Here is a 20,969-nt window from a genome sequence, read left to right on the forward strand (position 1 = left end):
ATGAATGCATCAGATCCAATTAGAAAAGGGATTGTGCTTTATTGTAGAGAAAACATACAATATTTTCATTTTTCAAGAATCAGAAGAGTACAATTGGAAATTGAACACGGATATCGCAAGTGCATTACACGAAGAGATGACTAGTAAAATGTATGATAGTATATTAATATGGACAAGAACATTTAAAAAACATATATGAAATTGTTATCAATGCCTAAAATGTCAGTATATGAAAGTATTGCCCGATGGTGTAATTTACACTGTGGCATAATAAATTACTTGCACCATTTTTTAAAATGATTCTCAACAACTAAAATATCATGACTTTATTTGCATATTATCCACTACAAGATATACTTGAACTGTTTTGGTACTTATATAATAAAATGTCAACGGTAACAAAAGTAAGCAAAATATATGCAACATAAAGTTTGTATCGTTTCGTGATGAGTTTGGAAAAGCTCTCAAAGCATATAAATGATCATCATCAGCCATGGATATTGAGGACCTTGAAAGCTAATCATTATAGTGTCTTGTAGCCAATTTATAATTTTCTACCTCATTTAGCATTTGCATCGTCCAGTAACAATCCAATCAGACTTTCTCTCAGTTTCCGTCCTCCATAGGTTATGTATTTATCAAGTGCCTCTTTGCTGTGGCTTCGAACCAGCTCCTGAACTTTCTGTACCAGGTTCTTTCTATCAACATCAGATAGATTTCTAAGCACTTTCACCATTGACTTGTAGTCATCTGATATGGGGTACCCGGCAATCGATCCTAGATAGTTATACAATCCAAAGAACGTGATTACTATATTAATGAGTATGTATAATATAAGTAAGAACTTAATTAATATAAATCTAACTTGTATGAATATTGTGTATAAGAACTTAATTACAATATTTAAATATTATGTTTAATGTACACTCCGTGACAAGCTACAAAGAACTAGATTATCTATCATAAATAAACTGTTTGATTAGGGTCATTGCAGTTGGCTGGGAAGTATCACTCACAGTGCATTTTGTTCAAAGGGGTATTGTATATGTTCTTATGGTCTTCAAATAATAAATCTAACATGACTGTGTGTGTTATTTGGATTTTAAACATAGCTTTAACCATTTTGCAGTCATATGTGCAGCGTGGAAGTTAATAGCAATGTCTAGCGAGGCAGCTGTAAGTACAATGTTTATAATTTTTTGGTACGACTCGGTCGGGGTTTGAACCAACAACATCCTGCATTCGAGCGGACGCTCTGACCAATAGATTACCGGATTCGTCGGTGGAAAAAGAGAGAATTCATTATATGGTTTGTTATAATAGATATGTCATGCATGCATTTAATGTATTACTCATTTTTGTTTGTACCTACTCACACCAAATGCTCCATAATAGTGCTTTGTAATATAATCATTAGAAACATAGGTCTAAATATGCATCCTGTATCTGGTAATGAAGCATAAAGATCACATGTACCTCAACATTCTCTCCATCTTTCTCCCTTGTCATGAGCTGCAATTTGTACAACTTCATTTCACACATCATAGAATCATTAATGCTTAATAATATAATTACATGCTGACTACAGGTACAGATTTGCAACATTACTGCTTGAATATGAATGGGTGATTCAGAATAGTGGATTGTTTCTCTAGATAGAAATAACATCGATAAACATGCAAATTCTTTCAAAATCATGTAGCTAGTACGTCCTTTCAAAATAAATGTGTGACTTGAAGCAAAATCAGTTTATTTGTAAATTACAAAGCGACAACCTTAAATGCAGACCTGTTGAAAAAGTGTATAATTCCTGCTTAATCTTCATGTTCACATCGTAATTTCCCGATGATGCATCTGTGTACATCCCACTCCTTTCACCAAGATTCTTTCATCTTTTTCTCTGTATTCCCCCTTCTCCCTGATTTTACTTAAATGTAAGCTGTAGTTTCTATTTTGTGTCAACTGCAATGACCTGCCACTGAATTTATTTATTTAAAACTGCAATTCATGCCCTGTCCTATATTAAGAAACAAATCACATCCTACGTGCACTCTCTGACTCTCATTCGTTCGCATACTAAGGCACATTCACTACCAAAAAGACCTATAATTCAGTTTTCCTTTATTATATCATAGTGTTTACCGCTATGTAACTATTCTGTCTTATAATAAAATACTTTATATAACGTGATACCGCCTAATGAAATTAAATACATGCCTATATCAGAGTGTTTTAAAGAACTGCCCTACAATAAAGGTATGCTATAATAATTTGTATTTGTAACCAATGGCTTTTATCAATGCACCTTCACAACTGTCACATGGCAATTTTGGACACCCTGATAACAAGTCTTGGCTATGAAACTGCTAAACTCTCTTTCTCTCATCCAGATACTACATTCACTACTTAGAGAGATATATTATATAGAATTCTTTCATTATAACGATGCCAGTTAAGACGTAGATTATACCGCTTGACATTAACTTATAACAAAACGTACATTATATAACTTTAATACCACCTTAAAAAATTAAATATATGACCATACCAGCCCCTTATAAGACAGTTCTGTAATAAAGGTTTCTGTATTTAGGATATGCTCCAATCATTTGCAATTGTAATCAGAGGCCTTTATCTACATACATTCACAACAGTCACATGATAGGTATTACACCCTTTAGGTGTATGTAACCACTTTACATGTCTTACACTGTAATGATGAAACAATTTTAGACAAGTAAAGCAATTAAAGAAAAAAGTCTTAATTATGTAGGAGAGAATGAAAATATGCAGCAAGTGAGTCGGTCTGGTCAAACTAATTTTGCTTTACTCACAAACCTGACACTGATTTAAATGTAATTTTAGGCACATTTACAATCGGAAACAATTACAGAAAACATGCTTTTGTGAAGGCTAATTTATGTATTCATTATAATATGGATGTTTTTTTCTGTATTTCGTTTGTCACATAAGGGTTATAATTTTTTTTTATGTTTGACATTTCATCCTTTAATGTTCACATGATGCAATGTTTTACATCTAGTGCTTGCAATTTATAAGGCATTTATTTCATGTGCTTTCACTGTTATTGTCAGTTTTATTTATTATTTATTTTCCATTTATGCTTCATTCTATTTCCATGTCTAAGGGTCACAAAACTGACTGTGCATTTGTATCGGTCATCCACCTGAAATTAAAACTATTCCTCCTGTGACCTTTATCATTCAGTCTTGGTAGACATCAGTCTTTTGAAAAAGGTCCATTAATAACCCAAAACACATGGAAACCCAAGGGATATACCACTGGCTATATGAAGCTCCAGTGATTAAACACTTACTGAGGATGGCCTACCAAAAGTCTAAAATATACCTGATCAAGAGAGCAGCTACCGTCTAAGGCAAGGGTGCACAACTTTTTTCGGCCAAGAGCCAGATTGCATTTTCTAAGACCACATCAGAGCCGCAAACACTAATGTTTTAATATAATTACTGTTCACGGGCCAGATGTCTGTGATGTCTTCATTTGTCCTGAGGGCCGGATAGAACACATTCGCGAGCCGGACCCGGTCTAAGGGAAGCCAACAATAACTAACATGCCAACTCAAGCGATCAAACACTGACTGAAGATAGTCCACCAACACCCCAAGTAAATTCCAGCTCAGCTCCTAAGACCAACTAACATCTAAACGTGGCCCAACAATAACTAACATGCGAACTCCAGTAATCAACCACAGACTAAAGATGATCCATCAACAACCCCGGTATATCCCACCACCATATATAAAATCCTGCTAAACATGGCCTAAATTCACTGAACAAGTTTACATGATCAACATATCTAATCTCGTTAAAGCTGACATGATCATGATATCTAACTAAAGCCTATATGACCATGATATCTAAATAAATCTGAGATGACCATGATATCTCATCTATCTAAGGCTGACATGATTATAATATCCAATTATATATGACACAACCATGATATATAATCGAATTCAAGCTTAAATGACCATGATATCTGATTAAAACTGTCATGACCATGTTATCTAAATCTAATTAAAGTTGTCACGAGCATGCTATCCAATCAAAGCTGACAAGACGATACTATCCAATTAAAGCTTACATGACCATGACATAATTAACGCGGACATGACTATGATATTTAATTAATGATGACATGACCATGATATGTATTAATGCTGATATGACCATGATATCTAACTAAAGTTGACATGGAAATTATACCTAATTTATTTAATGTTGCGATGACTATATGTTACTTTATTTTGTCTATAAGCATGTCTCTGTCTCGAAGATTCTAGATTACATACCAGCAATACCACCAGCGAGAGCACCTTCTCGCCCGCCTATAGCGCCCCCAACTGCAACACCGACAGCTGTCAATGCCAATTGCTTGGACATTTCTGAAATCATTTTGTTTACAAAAAATGTATTCTTCGAAAGCAATTATCTGTAAAGGATGATTTCATTCTGACAGCGATATCAAAAGTACAGAAGACGCAAATTCAAGTCTTGATATTTAATACATGAGAACACTTCTATCCTTTTCTACATACCATGAAGAGAGATTGTCAAAAATGCTATAAATATATCATTTAGGCTTTGAATTAGGTTCACAACTGAACAAGGAACAGTGATTCATTTTTGTAGTAAACGAGTCCCCAAGTTTCATGCTGTGTTACATATCTGCACATTAAGTACATTTTGTAATACATCATAATAACAAAATGTCTCCTAGATCACCAGCTATCAGGTAAAATGGATGGCATGAATACATAGCTGCCAAACCCTGAGTACAAAAATATTGAATGTATGTTACAAAATTATTGATTTTTAGGAACTAGTACTAATTGTCAAAATTTTGATGGATGTATAACTATTTACAATATCTGCAACCATCAGCAAATTAGAACAGTAACTTAATTATTTAATGTCAAAGATGCATGTGTGTACTCAGGCTCCTTCTGAATGGGCACCCAGTTCCATTCGGCTACCCATTCAGAAGGTGAAAGAGTGCAACACACTTAGACACAGGCTGTTGATACGAGCTTTTTCCACACCTTGTTGTTTCAATCATTATCGATTTCATTGTACTATATTTTATTGATGATCTGTTATATGTGCGAGTTTTGTTACTGAACTGTTTTCATGCTAGCAAGCGAGCAATCCTCTGCGATTTTACTGTCTGGAAATGGTGTTAGAAACAAATCGCCAGCAACCCTATTAAATGAACAATTAAAAAACGTACATACAAACAGAAAATTATCTTAATATTTTCTCTCTAACACCTTGGTAAATTTCACAAACAAAAATGCATAATATTTGTTATTAACAGACAGTAAACTCTTTCTAGAACAAAACTTATAACAAATGCTCTGAGGCCTCTTCACCTTCCTATCGACCTATATTTATTTTAAGCTTAAGGCTAGAATATATAAATATTGAAATTATCCAGAGGATTTTGAAAAGGAAATCCTATGCGTTGATATTTACTAGCAAATATTAATGACTTGTGTTTGTTATATTACTGTACTTCGATTTTGGTTGACAAAATTACCATTTCATGCCGATATCGACACATACAATCATTTTACTGTAAGAAAAACAATGCAAGAACGTTTTAAATTGTGCATACTTTTTCAATTGAAAAACATTCTGACAATCTTTAACAATTTCTCTATTACAGCTGAATCAATTTAATTATGACCATGTTACTGTAAAAATTTTCTATGATTTGTTTTTCCTTCTAAATAATTATTATAATGACTGCCATTTGTTTAGTGTTTAATGTTACCCGGCATTTTTATAAATAAAAGACATGCATAATGGGACAGAAGAACGGAGGTACATATTATCTCTCTCTCTCTCTCTCTCTCTCTCTCTCTCTCTCTCTCTCTCTCTCTCTATATATATATATATATATATATATATATATATATATATATATATATTCTATATTAATATATATATTCTATATTAATATATATAATAGATAAGTGTGCAAATAAGAGAGTAGATGAAAATTTAAAACAATAAATAAATGACTGAACAAAGGATGCAAGAATAAAATGAAAAATTAATGACTGAACAAAGGATGGAATTAATAATAACATAATGAAAGAGATGGGTGACAAAAAGAACAATTACAATATATTCACATTTAAACATGAATGAGAACAAACATAAGAATAATAACTAACATAAGAATAATAACAAACAGAAGAATAATAACTGACCTTACCATTTCACAAATGGACATTCGAATTTAAATTAAACAAAGACAGAAAATGCAAGGTGTGAATTTCAATAATGAACGGAGGCTACTTCTGAATGGGGTCTTTTGCTTACAGATTTTATGAAACAGAGCAGTAAATGAATTTTCCTTTTAGCCAAACGTTACCAGTCTCCAATAATGAAAGGATATAAAAAATATAAGACAAGTCTTAATTTGTTTCATCTACTATCTGGGTTTTATTTTATCCTTGTATATTATTTATAAACATTGATATGAATGGATGCAGCAACACAATGAGTATAGGACATAGCCATTGTCTGTGAAAGATGGGCTATGACATTGTTGTTCCCGCAAATATGGTGCTCATTGGAATGCTCGTACATGATTATATGTGCACACTCTCCTCTTTCGGATCAAAGCTAACAAATGAAAACGTTTCTCAATCCTTGGCAAACATCAGTAGACGAAGCAGCTACTTAAATCCAGCTAGAATATTCTAATTTATTATCACTGTTCAGGTTTGACATCTCCTTATTAACTCTTAACTGTATGTGTCAAATCAATCTAAAAAAAAATTCTTACATATACCTGTGATGACCTTCGCTGGCCCATACAACTAACAGTAATTGCTAGATAATTTAAATTTCTTGTACTTAACCCAACTTTCACATGTACTAATTGAAATTAAAATTCTTAGGGAACTTTTTTCATTACCTCCTTGCCAGGATAGCAGTAAACACTAGTAGCTGTTCAGGATCACTTTCTGAATAGTCACTTAGAAACCTTCTTTATCAAAATAACAATAAGACTTAGAATTTTCTAAATGAAAACCTGGAAAATATGTTTTCAATTTTCAAAGGGTTTATTTTACAAAACAACAACTGTATTGTATATTTTTTAAACTATACTAGTATCTTTAGTTAACTAAAAACATTTACAATAATAAAATGTTACAAAGATGTGAATGGCATATTGTTGGACAACGAAGTTATGAAATGTATTCTTTTGCACATGGCGAATAAAAGCAGGGTAAATGACCAAAATGAAGTGTTAGTTGTGGAATTGCAGTCAAAGGAAAGTACAGTGTATATTATATAGGCTTACAAGCTATAAAAGTTATTTGTGTTTTATTTACGCGAGAGGATGTAAAATCATTCCGAATGCGTATGATTTAATTAATTTAAAAAAATGCAACTGGTAGAAAACCCTGTCTTTGGATATTGATAATTGGTTATACGAGGATGCCGGAGTCTAGTAAAGAAGATAATAACGACATTAAAAAGACAAAAACACCGCGTGAACGAAAACAAAAATAAACAAGCGTGTGCATATATTGAACAGAAACTACATCAAGAAAAGCAATTAGCAAATTTTCGGAGCCATTATTGGATGCTTTAACATCACAAAATATTTATATTTTTATGCCTCGCTGGCACACAACAAAATAATGAAATCCATGACAAGGTTAAGATGCTTTATCTTTATGAGTAATTGTAAGTGTGTTAACACCGTCAGCGCAGTAACGTTTGTCATCAAACACACATGAACCATTTTTATTTACAAGTTCTATTCTTATTTGATGACAATCTAACTGCTGTCTGCATTATGTAGTGCTTTGTCTTACAATGAAGAGCATCTGCATAATCATCAAACGTTATAGTGTTTTCATAACACGTTTTGAAATTCATTTTCCTTTTTTTACTGTTACATTATCAACTTTAAAACAATACATTTTACCACGTAACCCAACAAAACGTTTAATTACTAGGCCACAAGTTTTATCCTTTAATTTACCAATTACCTTTTTATTAAATGCGCAGTACAATGAGCTCTCAGAGATCAAACCATTCATAGCTATTATACGTGTATATGTAAACTCATCACACTGTATCTTATAAACAAGTGAGTCTATGTCGGTCATCAGCACTTCAGCATGGCTGTCAAACATTTTGTTAATCAAATCATAATGAGGATGTAACATTAACATTTTGACAGGTCTAGTATCGCTGCACCAGCATACACTGGTTTCTTTAGTTTTATTTGTTTTGTTGTTTGCTTTTTTAATTTCAATCCCGGTACGGTTGTCGCCAATATTTTGATGTGAACAAAAGCGTCACTGTCAACAAGCTTGTTACTCGTACACTCGTCATGAATGAGCTCAATCTTACGTAGTTCTAGTATATTCTCTGTGGCTTTACTGTGCTAATCATGAGTGTATGAAATTCCGTTTTAAAATCAGTTCTGGCAACAACAGGCTGTTGTGTATTAAAGTCAATATAGCCTTTCATCCAATATGCCTGCGTAAAGTGAAACGCACTATGCACTTTGTCCAGTACATGGAGCAAGATGTAACGTGTATTATTCATCAGATTTGGAAAAAGATATTGACCTTTCTGTGTCCAATTTCACATTGTTTTTTCTGTTTCCGCTGTTTCGGCGACAACATCTCATTGCTGACCAACAATGATGCAACCCAAAATAGGTAATCCTTATTCAGGTCAAGTAAGTGTTGCGGTTGTGTCAATCAACTTCAACGAAGTAACCAGAAGTGAGATCAACATATCCATCAGCACGCACATGTAAAACAAAATCATCAAAGATCCAATGCAAACCGCCAGTTGTCAGCATTTGTGACATGGCCCAGTCATAGAGATTGTTGATCTTGTTATTAAGATAGATCATGTACACTAATGGCTTTGTTGGAGAATAATCCGATACGTACTTGTTATTGGCTACCGATTACTTTTTATTATCGCGGAAATAACACCACGCATTATCGCTTCATTAAACATAAATATGTCCGGGTCTGTAAAATATTTCAATCGAGTACTAGACCGTTTTAGCAGTGCATAACATGCGAAAATTAGTGCTGAGATATACCACAGTGGGTCAGGTTTGTGTTGTATGGAATTTTCCCAAGCAAGAACACATCGGTGCTTGAATATAAATCATGTACTCTTGCAAATTCGTTACTTGTTATATGTGATACATTCAGCGATGAATACACTTTTTCCTGTGGTGGAAGCCACGTTTCATCAAATAGAGACTTGCCGTTGATATGCTCGTATGGGTAGATACCCTTTCCAGTTGTCCAGATCTCGTCTCTGCTAATGTTCAAGATGAAGATGCCATAAACTAGTAGCTATCAATAAACCTGAATGGCCCGATTGAGAACAACATATACTTTTCAAATTTCTTGGGAATGCACTTGATTTTGATACCAACATGCGATAACAATTCCTTTGCTCGTGGATCTGACAACGTGACTATAATAAAAATGTCCGAGATAACCACGTAGTTTATGCGCCATAACAGGATTAAAATCAGGATTACCATAATTCGGATTACAAGTGTTGTGTGTAGCGCCACGATACTGCCAGGTCATGTGGTTGTGATCACGAACTAGCATACGTGTTTTATCAAGAACGTATCTGACCTCTTTTAATGAGTCATGCCGGATTTAGTTTATCTTTTGGATTCGGTTCCACTGAGCAGCTAGTTGTTCAAATAACCAGTAAATACAATCAGCGCCATGATGGTGTTTATACACTAATGATGAAGAATTATCAATTCTGCAACATAATTTGTAACCTACCGCGCACGAAACATGTTTGTTTTGTTACCGTAAATGATTTACCAAGGTCTGATAAGGACCTTTAACTGCGTCCAAAATTGGCACACAATCAAATACTATGTGAAATGATTTTTCAAATGATCTGTTATACTTGGCAAACTTAGGAATATTTTCACCTTCGCGAGGCATCTATATCGTTCGCTCTTCCCGGTAAGCGCGAGGCTCAACATGTGTACTCAATGTCTACTCGGTTACAAACTCATATATTCAACGATGACAGAATGAAGTTTTATGCTCATGCGCTGTGAATTTGTTATCTGCACAGTCAACTGAAAGTTTTAATGCAGACAAATTTCTTTTGGTAGTAAAGGAGATTATTTGGGTTTATGTGTGTGTGTGCCTCAGTTGTAGTCGCAGTATCTGAAATCATCAGCGGATAAACAGTGTATTTTTTCTCATCTGATTTCTTTTCTTCTAGCCCAGATCCATTTATTGAAAATTTATTTAGCCGCTCAAGTTACCTTTATTAAATCTTTAACCTTAACGGGGAAACGAATACTAGCAATGTTTATTTTATAAAAATGTTGCTTATATTTGCTAAGGCGGTCAGCATTCTCATGTGCTTGATACAGCGCTGATAACACGTGTTATATGCGGTAATAATTCTCGTTATTTGTAACATTTATGCAGCATTTTATGTTTGATATAGACTTAGGTAAATGCGGTAACAACCATGTCGCAGTATTTGAAACACAGCTGTCTAAATGAAATTTCATTTACTCGCACAATTAGCCATGCGGAACTTTAATCGGTATAATCCTCTATTTTGTGACGAATACTGACCAGGCGATGTCAATAATTGTACTGAAGTCACCACTTCGATTAATGATTTGCTAGGTTGATCATAATTAAGCATGAGCAGTTTCTTTTCTATCATCAAATTTAACTCGTTTAAACTGAACATTGATAGAAACAATTAATTTGATTCGTTAGGGACAACCGGCTTGATAGGACTATCCAACAATTGTTGAAGGACATCAATGTTAGTTGAAGCTTGTCACAAACCATTAACGTCAATCAAAATAAATCTTTTATCAAATCCGTTATAATCTTTCTTAGTTGCACAAGCAGCTAAGTTATCCTATAGAGTTGCCGATAAAATCATTTCTTTTTCTGCTTAATCGACTGTGCTGCACCTTTTTGTTGACGCAGCCATTTTATTTTAGAATAATCTGTTTCAATTTTCTTCAACGATGGTTTGACCGGCAATGACTCTACTTGACGTCCGTGAGATAAACATTTGATTTCATTCCGCATATTTTATTGATCTTTATCAGATCCTGGCAGTGTTGGTTTCTTAGCAGACCGCGTCTTATATTGTTTTTGTAGTTGCTTTGGTGTCACAATAATGCTGTTGATGTGTTCATTTAGCTTAGCCTCAGCACTGCGTTGAAATGATTCATGTTTGATATCTTTAATACCATCATGAATGAGCGCAGTCAGCTTATCAATTTCTTTATTTACCACGCGTTGAAATATTGCGCGATGTAGACTTCGTAGACAGCAAATTAAGTATTTTCTCGTAATTTTAGTTTTGTCTAACAATATTTGTATAGTGTTGCTCAAATTATTTTACAATTTCAATGTCTAACTAGAACTGGTTTGTATTATATATTGGAATACAATTTTATCAAACAACATATATTATGACTACAAAACGACATAACACATGTAAGTCGTTACTCATAGACAGCACACAATACTGCGGCAAATCCTGCCAGGGTGAGTTTTGCGGCCAACACACGATTCAGACTAGGCAGGCAATACATGTTTCCATGACGAGAGCACCATCATATCTTAAAAAGCAAACATCGACAATAATTGATGCTTACGTAGCAAGAAACGTTTAAAGTAAAACGGAGATGCAAGCTCCGGTTCTGATGGTGAGCAGTAAACCCGAGACAAAAAACAATGCTATTTATTTTCTGTCTGACACATATACATTAAAAAGAATCCTTAATTAATCCATCAAATTTAACCCCAGGAAATTTAGTCAAAATTCTTGTCGTTAGCTCAAATTTCCGACAAGTAAATGTAACTTTATACATAAATGAGCAACATTTGTATGAATTTTACACTAAGATTGTTGTGATGATTCTCGTGGTTTATTCCAAGCTATTTTAGAATTTGATAACATTTGATCTCACCCAAACATTTTTATTTCATTTGTTTTTAATTTAAATTCAAATGTTTTGATCGTGATAGATTACTGTTGTGCTAACAGCCGACCATTTATAAATTATATCATTGAACCACTCTCGCCAAAGCTAAAATATCATAATAGCGTTTATAAATTTCATCATAGAATGTAGCACTAATTTCACTGTTGGTGATTTTATTTTCATTTCATTGGTGATTGATTTTTTATTCACGAGTAATTTACCACGCTTACCTTTAAGGATTACAACATTGACACTTGAGCTATCAGCACTTGTTGTCAATATACTAGAGTGTAATTTTCTAATTTAAATCCCACAGCGAACAACATGAGACGACCAAGGTGTAACAGTAGCATATTCCGTTTGTAGTTTTTACGTTAACAACTGCAGGTGCCTTATGAATATGCTCTCTTAATTTCACTACACAATGTTCTGACTTTATCGTCCGTGTGGCATCATCATCATGATAAAAATAGTTTACATTTGAGTTAAACTAAATCGTTTGTTTTAACACTCACAACAATAGGACTTTTACCTGTTCTTGCATAAGTGCCTTCACGAGGATAAACTTTTCCAGTTTTAGTTTTACAAACGACATCTCGTTATTTGCGCAGCCGAAACATCAATAAATTGAATCGTCATCGGTGTGATAAAAGAATCTCACACGTTTGTGTCCATAACGGTCAAGCGCAGCTGATCTCATTGGGGAATAATACAACATCAATACCAACATCTAACAAATCTGACGGCCACGGTTTTATTCAACGGAACATTAAACACTCGATCACCAAAATCCACAATATAAATACCTCCAGGGTGTTGTTAGACAAATATTTCTACTTGTTACTATCTCACTCGACCTTGCTTCTGATACGGCAACTGCTGTTGCATCACTTTCATCTTCGTACAACTTTTGTTTTGTTACCAGATAGTTAAACCAAACCAGATTTATTAACGATCAAAACTGGATTATCAAGATGGTCCTGAGACAGATTATATTTTAGATGTTAATTAGATTTTAACTTTTTGACGTCATTGTTTCTTAATTCAGGATGGTTAAAAGGACAAGACTATGTTTACCATGTTTTTATACTATATATCGATTATTTAATGTAAAATGCTTTGTTAATAAAAAATAATTATGTTTGTAATAAAGAGTCTTTGATGAGGTCCAAGTATGATTGGACCAAGCGTGTTAGCACAACGCTCAGTTTATAATATAGTAGCACTTGTCGCATTATAATATGACATTGTTCACCAACGTTTTAAGGAATTTCTTTTTCAGCTCATTGTATTTCTGAGTTCCACTCGTCTACGTCATTGTTGTACGATAGCATTAATCTTGTTTAGTTTCTCCCAGCAGTATTTTGAATGTAAGTTTTGAAACAGAATTTAACTGTGTGGGGTTATTGATTTGTTATCAACGCTCATCATTGGTAAATTGTCACTCATGGAAATGTGATTCATCGTTGAATCTAGTGGTATTTGTTTTATTTTGGATTTTATTTTATTGATGTGCCTTGGATTAAAAGCTTACGTTGCTCTTCCTGATACATAATAGGATCTTCCACAATTAGACTCATTATGGTATGATGTATATTAATTTAACCCTCAGTTTTGTTAAAATTTGGTATGTTTTTCAACGTGAAAATTATCATTGTAAGTCTTTATTGAACAACTGTGCCTGTGTTAGCGTTTAATATATTTATTCTTGCTGCAGCGTACGTATAATTGTATTCGCAAGATTTTCATGTTCCAGCCGGGTTATCCTTTTCAACGCGGTTTTATAATCCACAAACAATTTCTGAAACTCCATATGGATGTCGTTACTGTGATGCGGTGGCGACAACGCTGTTGACTGCCGCGACATCATGGCCGTTGATTGTGGCGCTGTATCCTGATCTGTCACTGTTTCCGTTAAATTAGTCGCCACTGCTTCTTGCCACATTTTGTAGATTACGTTGATACCAATCTTGTACGTTCTAGCGATTTCACTCACGTTCACGTTAACATTCGAAGCCATAATTTCCTTGATTTCGTCACTGGACAGATGTTTTCCGCGATGTGGCATGGTAATATACTAAATGCATAAAGTTTTTATAATTAGCGAAAATAAATAAATGACGAAATATGTCATATTCGATGACCAAGATAATGATTATTAATTGACTAATATAGTATACGAACTGCTTATACATCACTAGATAGCGCTTCTAGTATATAAAATATGGAATTCGTGGTAATAACGATATTGAAGAATGCTAACCCGTCTAAAAATGAGTAAAGATAATATAGAGTATATATGAGTTTGGCTGGCCAGGATTTGTTAATAACGAAATGAAGAGTTTAGTAATAATAATCCTGTTAGATGCAACTGAAGAAACAGAGACATTGTTTTATTAATATAATGTTTGTCCACTGCCATCAAGGATGTGTCTATACTGACAAATATACATTTGATCATGACCACTCAGAACGTCTAAGTTATTGCGTTTTCAATACCATAGTGTTTGCATAGGTTTACTATGGGAACTGAATTGATACCATGAGTCCTAAATATATATTTACTCTCAAATCATGTGTCTACACATTTTATGACATACTTTGCCTCACGAACTTTACTCAATTAATAATCTTTGAAAACGTCCACATCACAGGCATTAAATAAACAATGATTCATACATACCACCCTCCCAAAAGTATAAGCATAACTATTGCTATTATAAGTGGAAAAAGCGTTATTAGGGCGTAAAAAGTGTAATTATATATTACGTCCCTAATTACAGCATGTTTGGACAAAGGTATATTTTGACAACTAACCTGGTTTTGAAGCTGATCCAAATTCTTCTCGCATAAGGCAAAATCCATACAAATTAGAACCAGAATAAAAAATATACTAAATATTATTTATATTTAGCACTCACTTCAACTTGTCTACATGTGTACCTTTCGCTGATACATCGTGAAGTGGAATTCTGCGATGCGCATGTTCACGTGCTCAGAGTGCTGTATTACATTACTCTAGTATTCGTCTTTTAAAGTTTGTAAAACGGTGTTGATTTATTTTGAAGTTTGTAATGATCCATCTACTCAAACATTTTCCGTAATATACCATGCACAAAAAATCAATCTGGCAGGCAAGATAACTTTTAAAGAAACTCTTTTGTTTTCTTTGAAATGGGCAATCTGCAGTTGCCAGAAATAACAAACAAGGAAAGCACTCTTATGCAGCACTCACCTCTTAAAGAATATCCTCAACTTTACATAACTAGAATTAAAGTGATGATAATGCAGTTACATAAACAACTTTGTATGGTTTTATTTTAATATTACTTTTAATGTAGCAAGAAAACGTAATCCATATGCAGACCTGCGGAATAGGTGATTTCGTGGAGAAAAAGCGTAATGATTACACCAAAAGCGTAATGGTTGGTATGTATGATGATGGAGTCAGATAGAAACAGAAGAATACATATGGGTGGATTAAAAACAGATTGCTGACAATATGTAAAAAAAATAGATTCATAAATAAATAGACAGAACATGATACATTGTATACACCTTTGCCTGTTTTCTTCAACTCTTCATTTGTTTCCAGTAACTCCCTGAGGTGTTCATAGTAAGGTTTATCAGCCATTATATAACTCCCTTTTGGTTAAATCTGAAAAAAAGCAATTTAAGTTTAACAAGAGACTCTTAATAAACCTGTAATTTCACAGAGGCTGGGGGAAAATGGATTAAAGATGACATGAGGTGGTTTGTAAGTTTTTCTTTGATGTCAGGTAGCCTGTGTGTCGTTCTATGATGTCATTTAGTCTGTGAGTTTTTCTTGATGTCAGGCAATCTATCACTTTCTCTATGATGACAAGTAGCCTGTCAGTTTATCTATAATGACATATAGCCTGTCAGGTTTTCTATTATTTTATCTATGATGTCAACCAGCATGTAGTTATTTCTATGTCAAATAGCCTGTCAGTTTTCCGTAGCCGTATACAGGATCTGGTACTAATACCCTTGCAGATTTCGCAATCGTAAGACGCAAACCTTCATGACCAAAAGGTATTCACTTCGTTTTTTTTTATGGTACACTAATTGTATGAACAAACTATTGTAATTCACTTTCAATGGCGGTGTTTTGTTTACATATAATTGCCTTATGTGCCATTATCTGAACAATGCTGTATTCGTCCTTCTTTCTCGCCATGAATATAATTCTAAATATAAAGAAATATATCAGTCTGTAACAAACGAATGATGAAATCTGACATAACATTGAATATTTTACTGAATAATTTAAGTTTCGCAATTGTCCGTCTTGAAAATGACTTTTTCTGTCTCACCATATACGAGTAACTGACGATGTACCCGTGTCTATCAATTTACTGTCTTACGACGAAGTGCATTGTGTCTATGAAGCTATTGAAATTATGAGACAATAATCATGATTACACTTTTCTTTAAGAAAGCCAGAACGAAAATCCACCCCACATCGTACAAAAACCGAAGTAAATCCGTTTACATCAAAAATATTCCTTAGAATCCCTTAGATTTGTGATTACTGAGAAAATAATGCTAGCTTGACAAAATGGAACCATTAGGAGACTGGAACGTGTACCTCGAAACAAACTTGTTGCAAATGCATCTTTCTGGCGGTTAAACTTCAAGCATCTAAATCTCTCTAGACCAAAACACTTTCTCATTAATTATAAGTGATTTAATTGGGTAACAAACATAATGTTCCCTTCTTAACTTCGAACTGTTGGCATTTACAAGTAAGGCAATGAGATAATTAAATGTGTTTTCCGCACATGAACGTTAGTAACATTACAAAAACTATCGTAATATTAATGACCAATAACAATTACGCTAACTTATTGAAGAAAGAACAAAAAAGACCAAGGAGTGTTTCTATGTAATATTTTTCAAGAATTCCAGACTTATGGTTTGGAAAAGTAAAACTTTTAAAATGTTTGGTTGTATTTCAAACTCGTGAGATCTGTTACCAGAAACAGGTACATTTTTCCAAGGGATGTGAATGTTTTCGGAGGTAAATTCTTGAAACATCATAGGGAAATACTATAAACTCTCTCTCTCAGACACACACACTCACACACACACACATGCATTTCAAACGTATGTGTTCAGTCCTATAGTTTTACCTATGAAGATCCACAAGCTGTTTAATTTTCCATAAAACTATTTAAATTTGAAACATCTTGGTACCTGTTCGTCTCTAAGACACAACTGTTTTCAAATCTGTTTCTCATCATGAAATAATAATGCTAATACAGCAGCAAGAACAAAAAACAACAATAATAATAATAATAATAATAATAATAATCTGATATATTGAGTAATGTCTATGTTACACCTGGATGTTACATAAACATGGTGGCTAATTAATGGTATAGTCTTCAACAAAGAAGAAAGAAACAAAACGCATACTCAAAGCTTCCTGAACAAATAAAATGTTTAGCTTAATTGTAAAATTTCGATAGTCAGTCTGAGTTTCAATCTGAAAAATGACTACCGTATGTTTATTATTTTTCTCTCGGTATCTTCAAAAAACTAAGGCATGCTTTTAAAAGAAAAATCGAAAATAAGTCACTCAGAATAATGAGATTTCACTGGATAAATTTATTTTCTAGGATCAGATTTCGCTCTTCATTTTTTAAACACAGCAGCCAAGTAAGACGTCTTTTCTTGTTATGTTAGGATATAATTTAAACGCCAGCCTGTTGCAAACAAAAATAAAATGATCTTGGGATAAATTACGGACTGAATTAATGAAACAAAGACTTTATTTAAATTATCACTCGTGTTTCAGTACGTTGTGCAATTTCCATGTCACGTATGGCAAATACATCATGAAAGAATATTAATAATACTAATGATTATATCTTGTTCTCTCTTTGCATCCGTTACTCACACACCACACACGCACGCACACACGCATACACACACGTCTTTTTTGTTGCTTTTAAATATCAGCAAACCAAAAGCAAACTTAACACATTAAATTTGTATCGTAAAACTCTGAGTCTAATTTTTTTAATTAAACATTCCAGCTGTTACAGGTATGGTGACGGTGGTGGGTCCAGAAAAATCGGTATGTGTATTTATCACATTGAAAAGGTTGTATTTAAATCTGTATTATATTTGATGAATCAATCCTTAACCTTATATTACCCTAGCAAAATTGTAACATATTTAAGATATTGAACACACAAAATCTGAGACTAGCAGAGTACTGTGACATCTGTTGTTACGAATCTTGAACTGAGTAACAGAAAAGAGCGATAACCGACAAAGTGGATCTGAATTTCAAAAGCAAATTGAAGTTTTCTGGCATAATTTTAAAAAATTCATATCCTAGAATGGGTGCCTAATTTTCTGGTACGCCTCCGTATCTAACACTGAGTAACAGTAAAAAGCAAAAAACAACACATTGAATAAAATTTAACAAAGAAGGTATTTCCCTAGGATGCAAAGTGAAAATTTAAAAAGTACTTACAGTATATTATTGTGAATTAAATTCCCAATTGTCCTAAACGGTTTATCACAAGTCCAAATGTGTAGAACATTCAAAATTATGTACTGTGGTGTTCCGAATGAATTCCGATATTGAATGCTCTGATGTGCCAGTACTATGGAATGTGGCAATATGCTAACCGTCTTGATGTAAGACAATGACATAATCCAAAACTGCCCGTGAATGAATTCACAATTCCAAGATAGTGATTTAGTCCAAGAGTCAAGAACCACTTTGCATTTCCAATGAACAATTTATATAAATAATTGAAATTCTATCAACTAAAACCTGAACACAACAATAATAGTGATTTGGGTGTAATTCTGTATATAAGTGAATCCTTCAGATGTTATGATATGCATGAGTATTTCTGAAGTTAACAACATTTAAATTGAAATCTAACACATTAACAGAACAGGATGAGGGTTCTTATTACTACCAAACCCCTAAACAATATTCCTTTGACCATTTTTAATTTCTAAAAAAAGCTAGACCGTGAGTTTAACATCAGTAAACATGTTTGTCTCCAATTATTAATGATCCTAATATACAACCCAAAGTCATTGAGAAATATTAGTTATTTAATATATGAGCAGTTAGGTAGTCCTTAGACTCAATCACTGATCAAGGTCGATCAAACAGTAAAGATATACATAACATATGTTCATGGAGAAAAGCCAACAAGTCAATATACATAGGGATATTTAAAATTCCTATTCGACACAAACTAATTCGTTAGCTACGCTCGTGGCTAGTAGAATTGTTTTTGTTTCTCTTTTAACGTAACTTAGACTGGGGAGAAACTTATAAATGTCAACATATGCCAATCATTGGTAGGCACGGAGATGGTTCTGCAGTCCCAGTCTTGACTTGCATAGTCGCTGAAAGACGGAACACTAGAAGTATAATTTGGAAAAAATTCAATTGTAGTAACAGGAAACGCTGACTAGTGGCGACGTTCCCGGCTGCCGCCATCTTTCATTTTCAAGAGCAACGCACGCTTTGCAGGTGAAGACACGCAAGCGGGTTCGGTCGTTCGCTGTTAATTCCAATTTCGGCGGTCCGAGGCTTCCACCACTTTAGACTGTCTTTTAGGGTATAATTAAAGCGATTGCATTGTCGGCCTTGGTTTCCACGGCCATGTGCCAGTTCCCCAAAAAAGAATTGTTTCAGCGAAGTTGGGCCATTGCAGCAGTATTTCCTTGATATATATATATATATATATATATATATATATATATATATATATATATATATATATATATATATATATATATATATATATATATGGTATTGTGAAAGGTGGGTCGTGGGCAGTTTTGTTGTCCTCCGACCGGTTTTGTGGGCAGATGAAAGTTTCATGGGCAGATTGTAATCTGCCCACGAAGCACGTAATCTTTTTCTGCAATCTTGGCACATATATCGATTAAAAAATGCATATAGCCTCTGCAGAATGTTAAATAGTTGGCAAACATTTATATTCACCACCAATGATTGTCGTTTTTCCTATTATTTATGCTTTTTTCAGTGCTGAATTGAATTGAATACCATAAGTTGAGTTACCTCCCATTGTCTGCTAAGGTTACTCTCAACCTTAAATAGATTAACCGGGAAGTAATACATTTCTAACAGTCTGCCATTATTATTGTTGTGATGGGTGGATAAACGACAAAGTTGATCAAATAATCTGTTTGAACAGTTCTGGGAATGTTTATAGTGTCAATTAACAATTATTATTAGTAATTAATAATGCATAAAGTAAAATGTTTAAATAGGATGTGATCTCAATGCCACACTGTGTTCGTCAATGTCTTGACCAAATGAAGTATAAAAATGATCCGTGATGGTGAGCACTCGGCCACTTGAAGCTCCTCTGTTAGGAGCAATTGGTTCTGAAACCTCAATGTACTTAAAAGTGTTGATTTAGTTATATACAAATGATACTTCAACATGTAGAAACCTGAACATGAGTACACTAAAATTTGGAATCTAAATGTAAATTTAACAAAAAGAAATTAAGCTTATGTCACGTGTTTTGGCTCGAATAAACAATAACACAAGAAAAGAGTGAAAACAACAAGCTTTGGAAAAATACAATAATTTATTTCCATGGGAAATTTCTGTAAAAATGAAAAAAAATATGAACTTTCCGTTTTATAGAATCAAATCCAAAATAATCCATTAATTATCCAAGAATAAAAATTCAGAAGTCCTAAAAACAAAATGTTCTAATGATTTCAAGTTTTAATCCCGACGAAGAATCCAAGATGGATGAGGGTGACGTATGCTGCATTATGTAGTGTTAAAGTCTACATTTCCTTGTAGAAGTAAGAATTATCTCTCCGGTTTCTGATAGCTGAATAAAGTTTTGGAGACAAAAAATCTG

The 20,969-nt window shown here is 33.6% G+C and overlaps 1 protein-coding gene across 1 annotated transcript; it reads right to left on the reverse strand.

Moving 5' to 3' along the window:
* Positions 1 to 559: 559 nt before the first annotated feature.
* Positions 560 to 15,688, reverse strand: LOC149774380 (uncharacterized). Its single transcript, XM_089945349.1, has 3 exons — positions 15,602 to 15,688; positions 4,334 to 4,415; positions 560 to 777 (listed from the first exon to the last, which is right to left on the reverse strand). The coding sequence occupies exons 1-3, from the start codon at positions 15,686 to 15,688 to the stop codon at positions 560 to 562; spliced, it is 387 nt and encodes a 128-aa protein (XP_089801475.1).
* Positions 15,689 to 20,969: the final 5,281 nt, after the last annotated feature.

The sequence above is a fragment of the Sinohyriopsis cumingii genome, unplaced genomic scaffold, assembly GCF_028554795.1.
Source record: "Sinohyriopsis cumingii isolate HCF-2022 unplaced genomic scaffold, ASM2855479v2 utg000249l, whole genome shotgun sequence".
In the NCBI taxonomy this organism is placed as follows: Eukaryota; Metazoa; Mollusca; class Bivalvia; order Unionida; family Unionidae; genus Sinohyriopsis; species Sinohyriopsis cumingii.

What these genes read in the sequence shown, in the direction of transcription:
- LOC149774380 (XM_089945349.1), bottom strand. Translation starts at nt 15,688, where the DNA reads ATGGCTGATAAACCTTACTATGAACACCTCAGGGAGTTACTGGAAACA. An exon ending in CAGGCAAAGGTGTATACAAT is followed by an intron (nt 4,416 to 15,601) that starts GTATCATGTTCT and finishes GAAATGTCCAAG; the next exon opens with CAATTGGCATTGACAGCTGT. An exon ending in TCTCGCTGGTGGTATTGCTG is followed by an intron (nt 778 to 4,333) that starts GTATGTAATCTA and finishes ATAACTATCTAG; the next exon opens with GATCGATTGCCGGGTACCCC.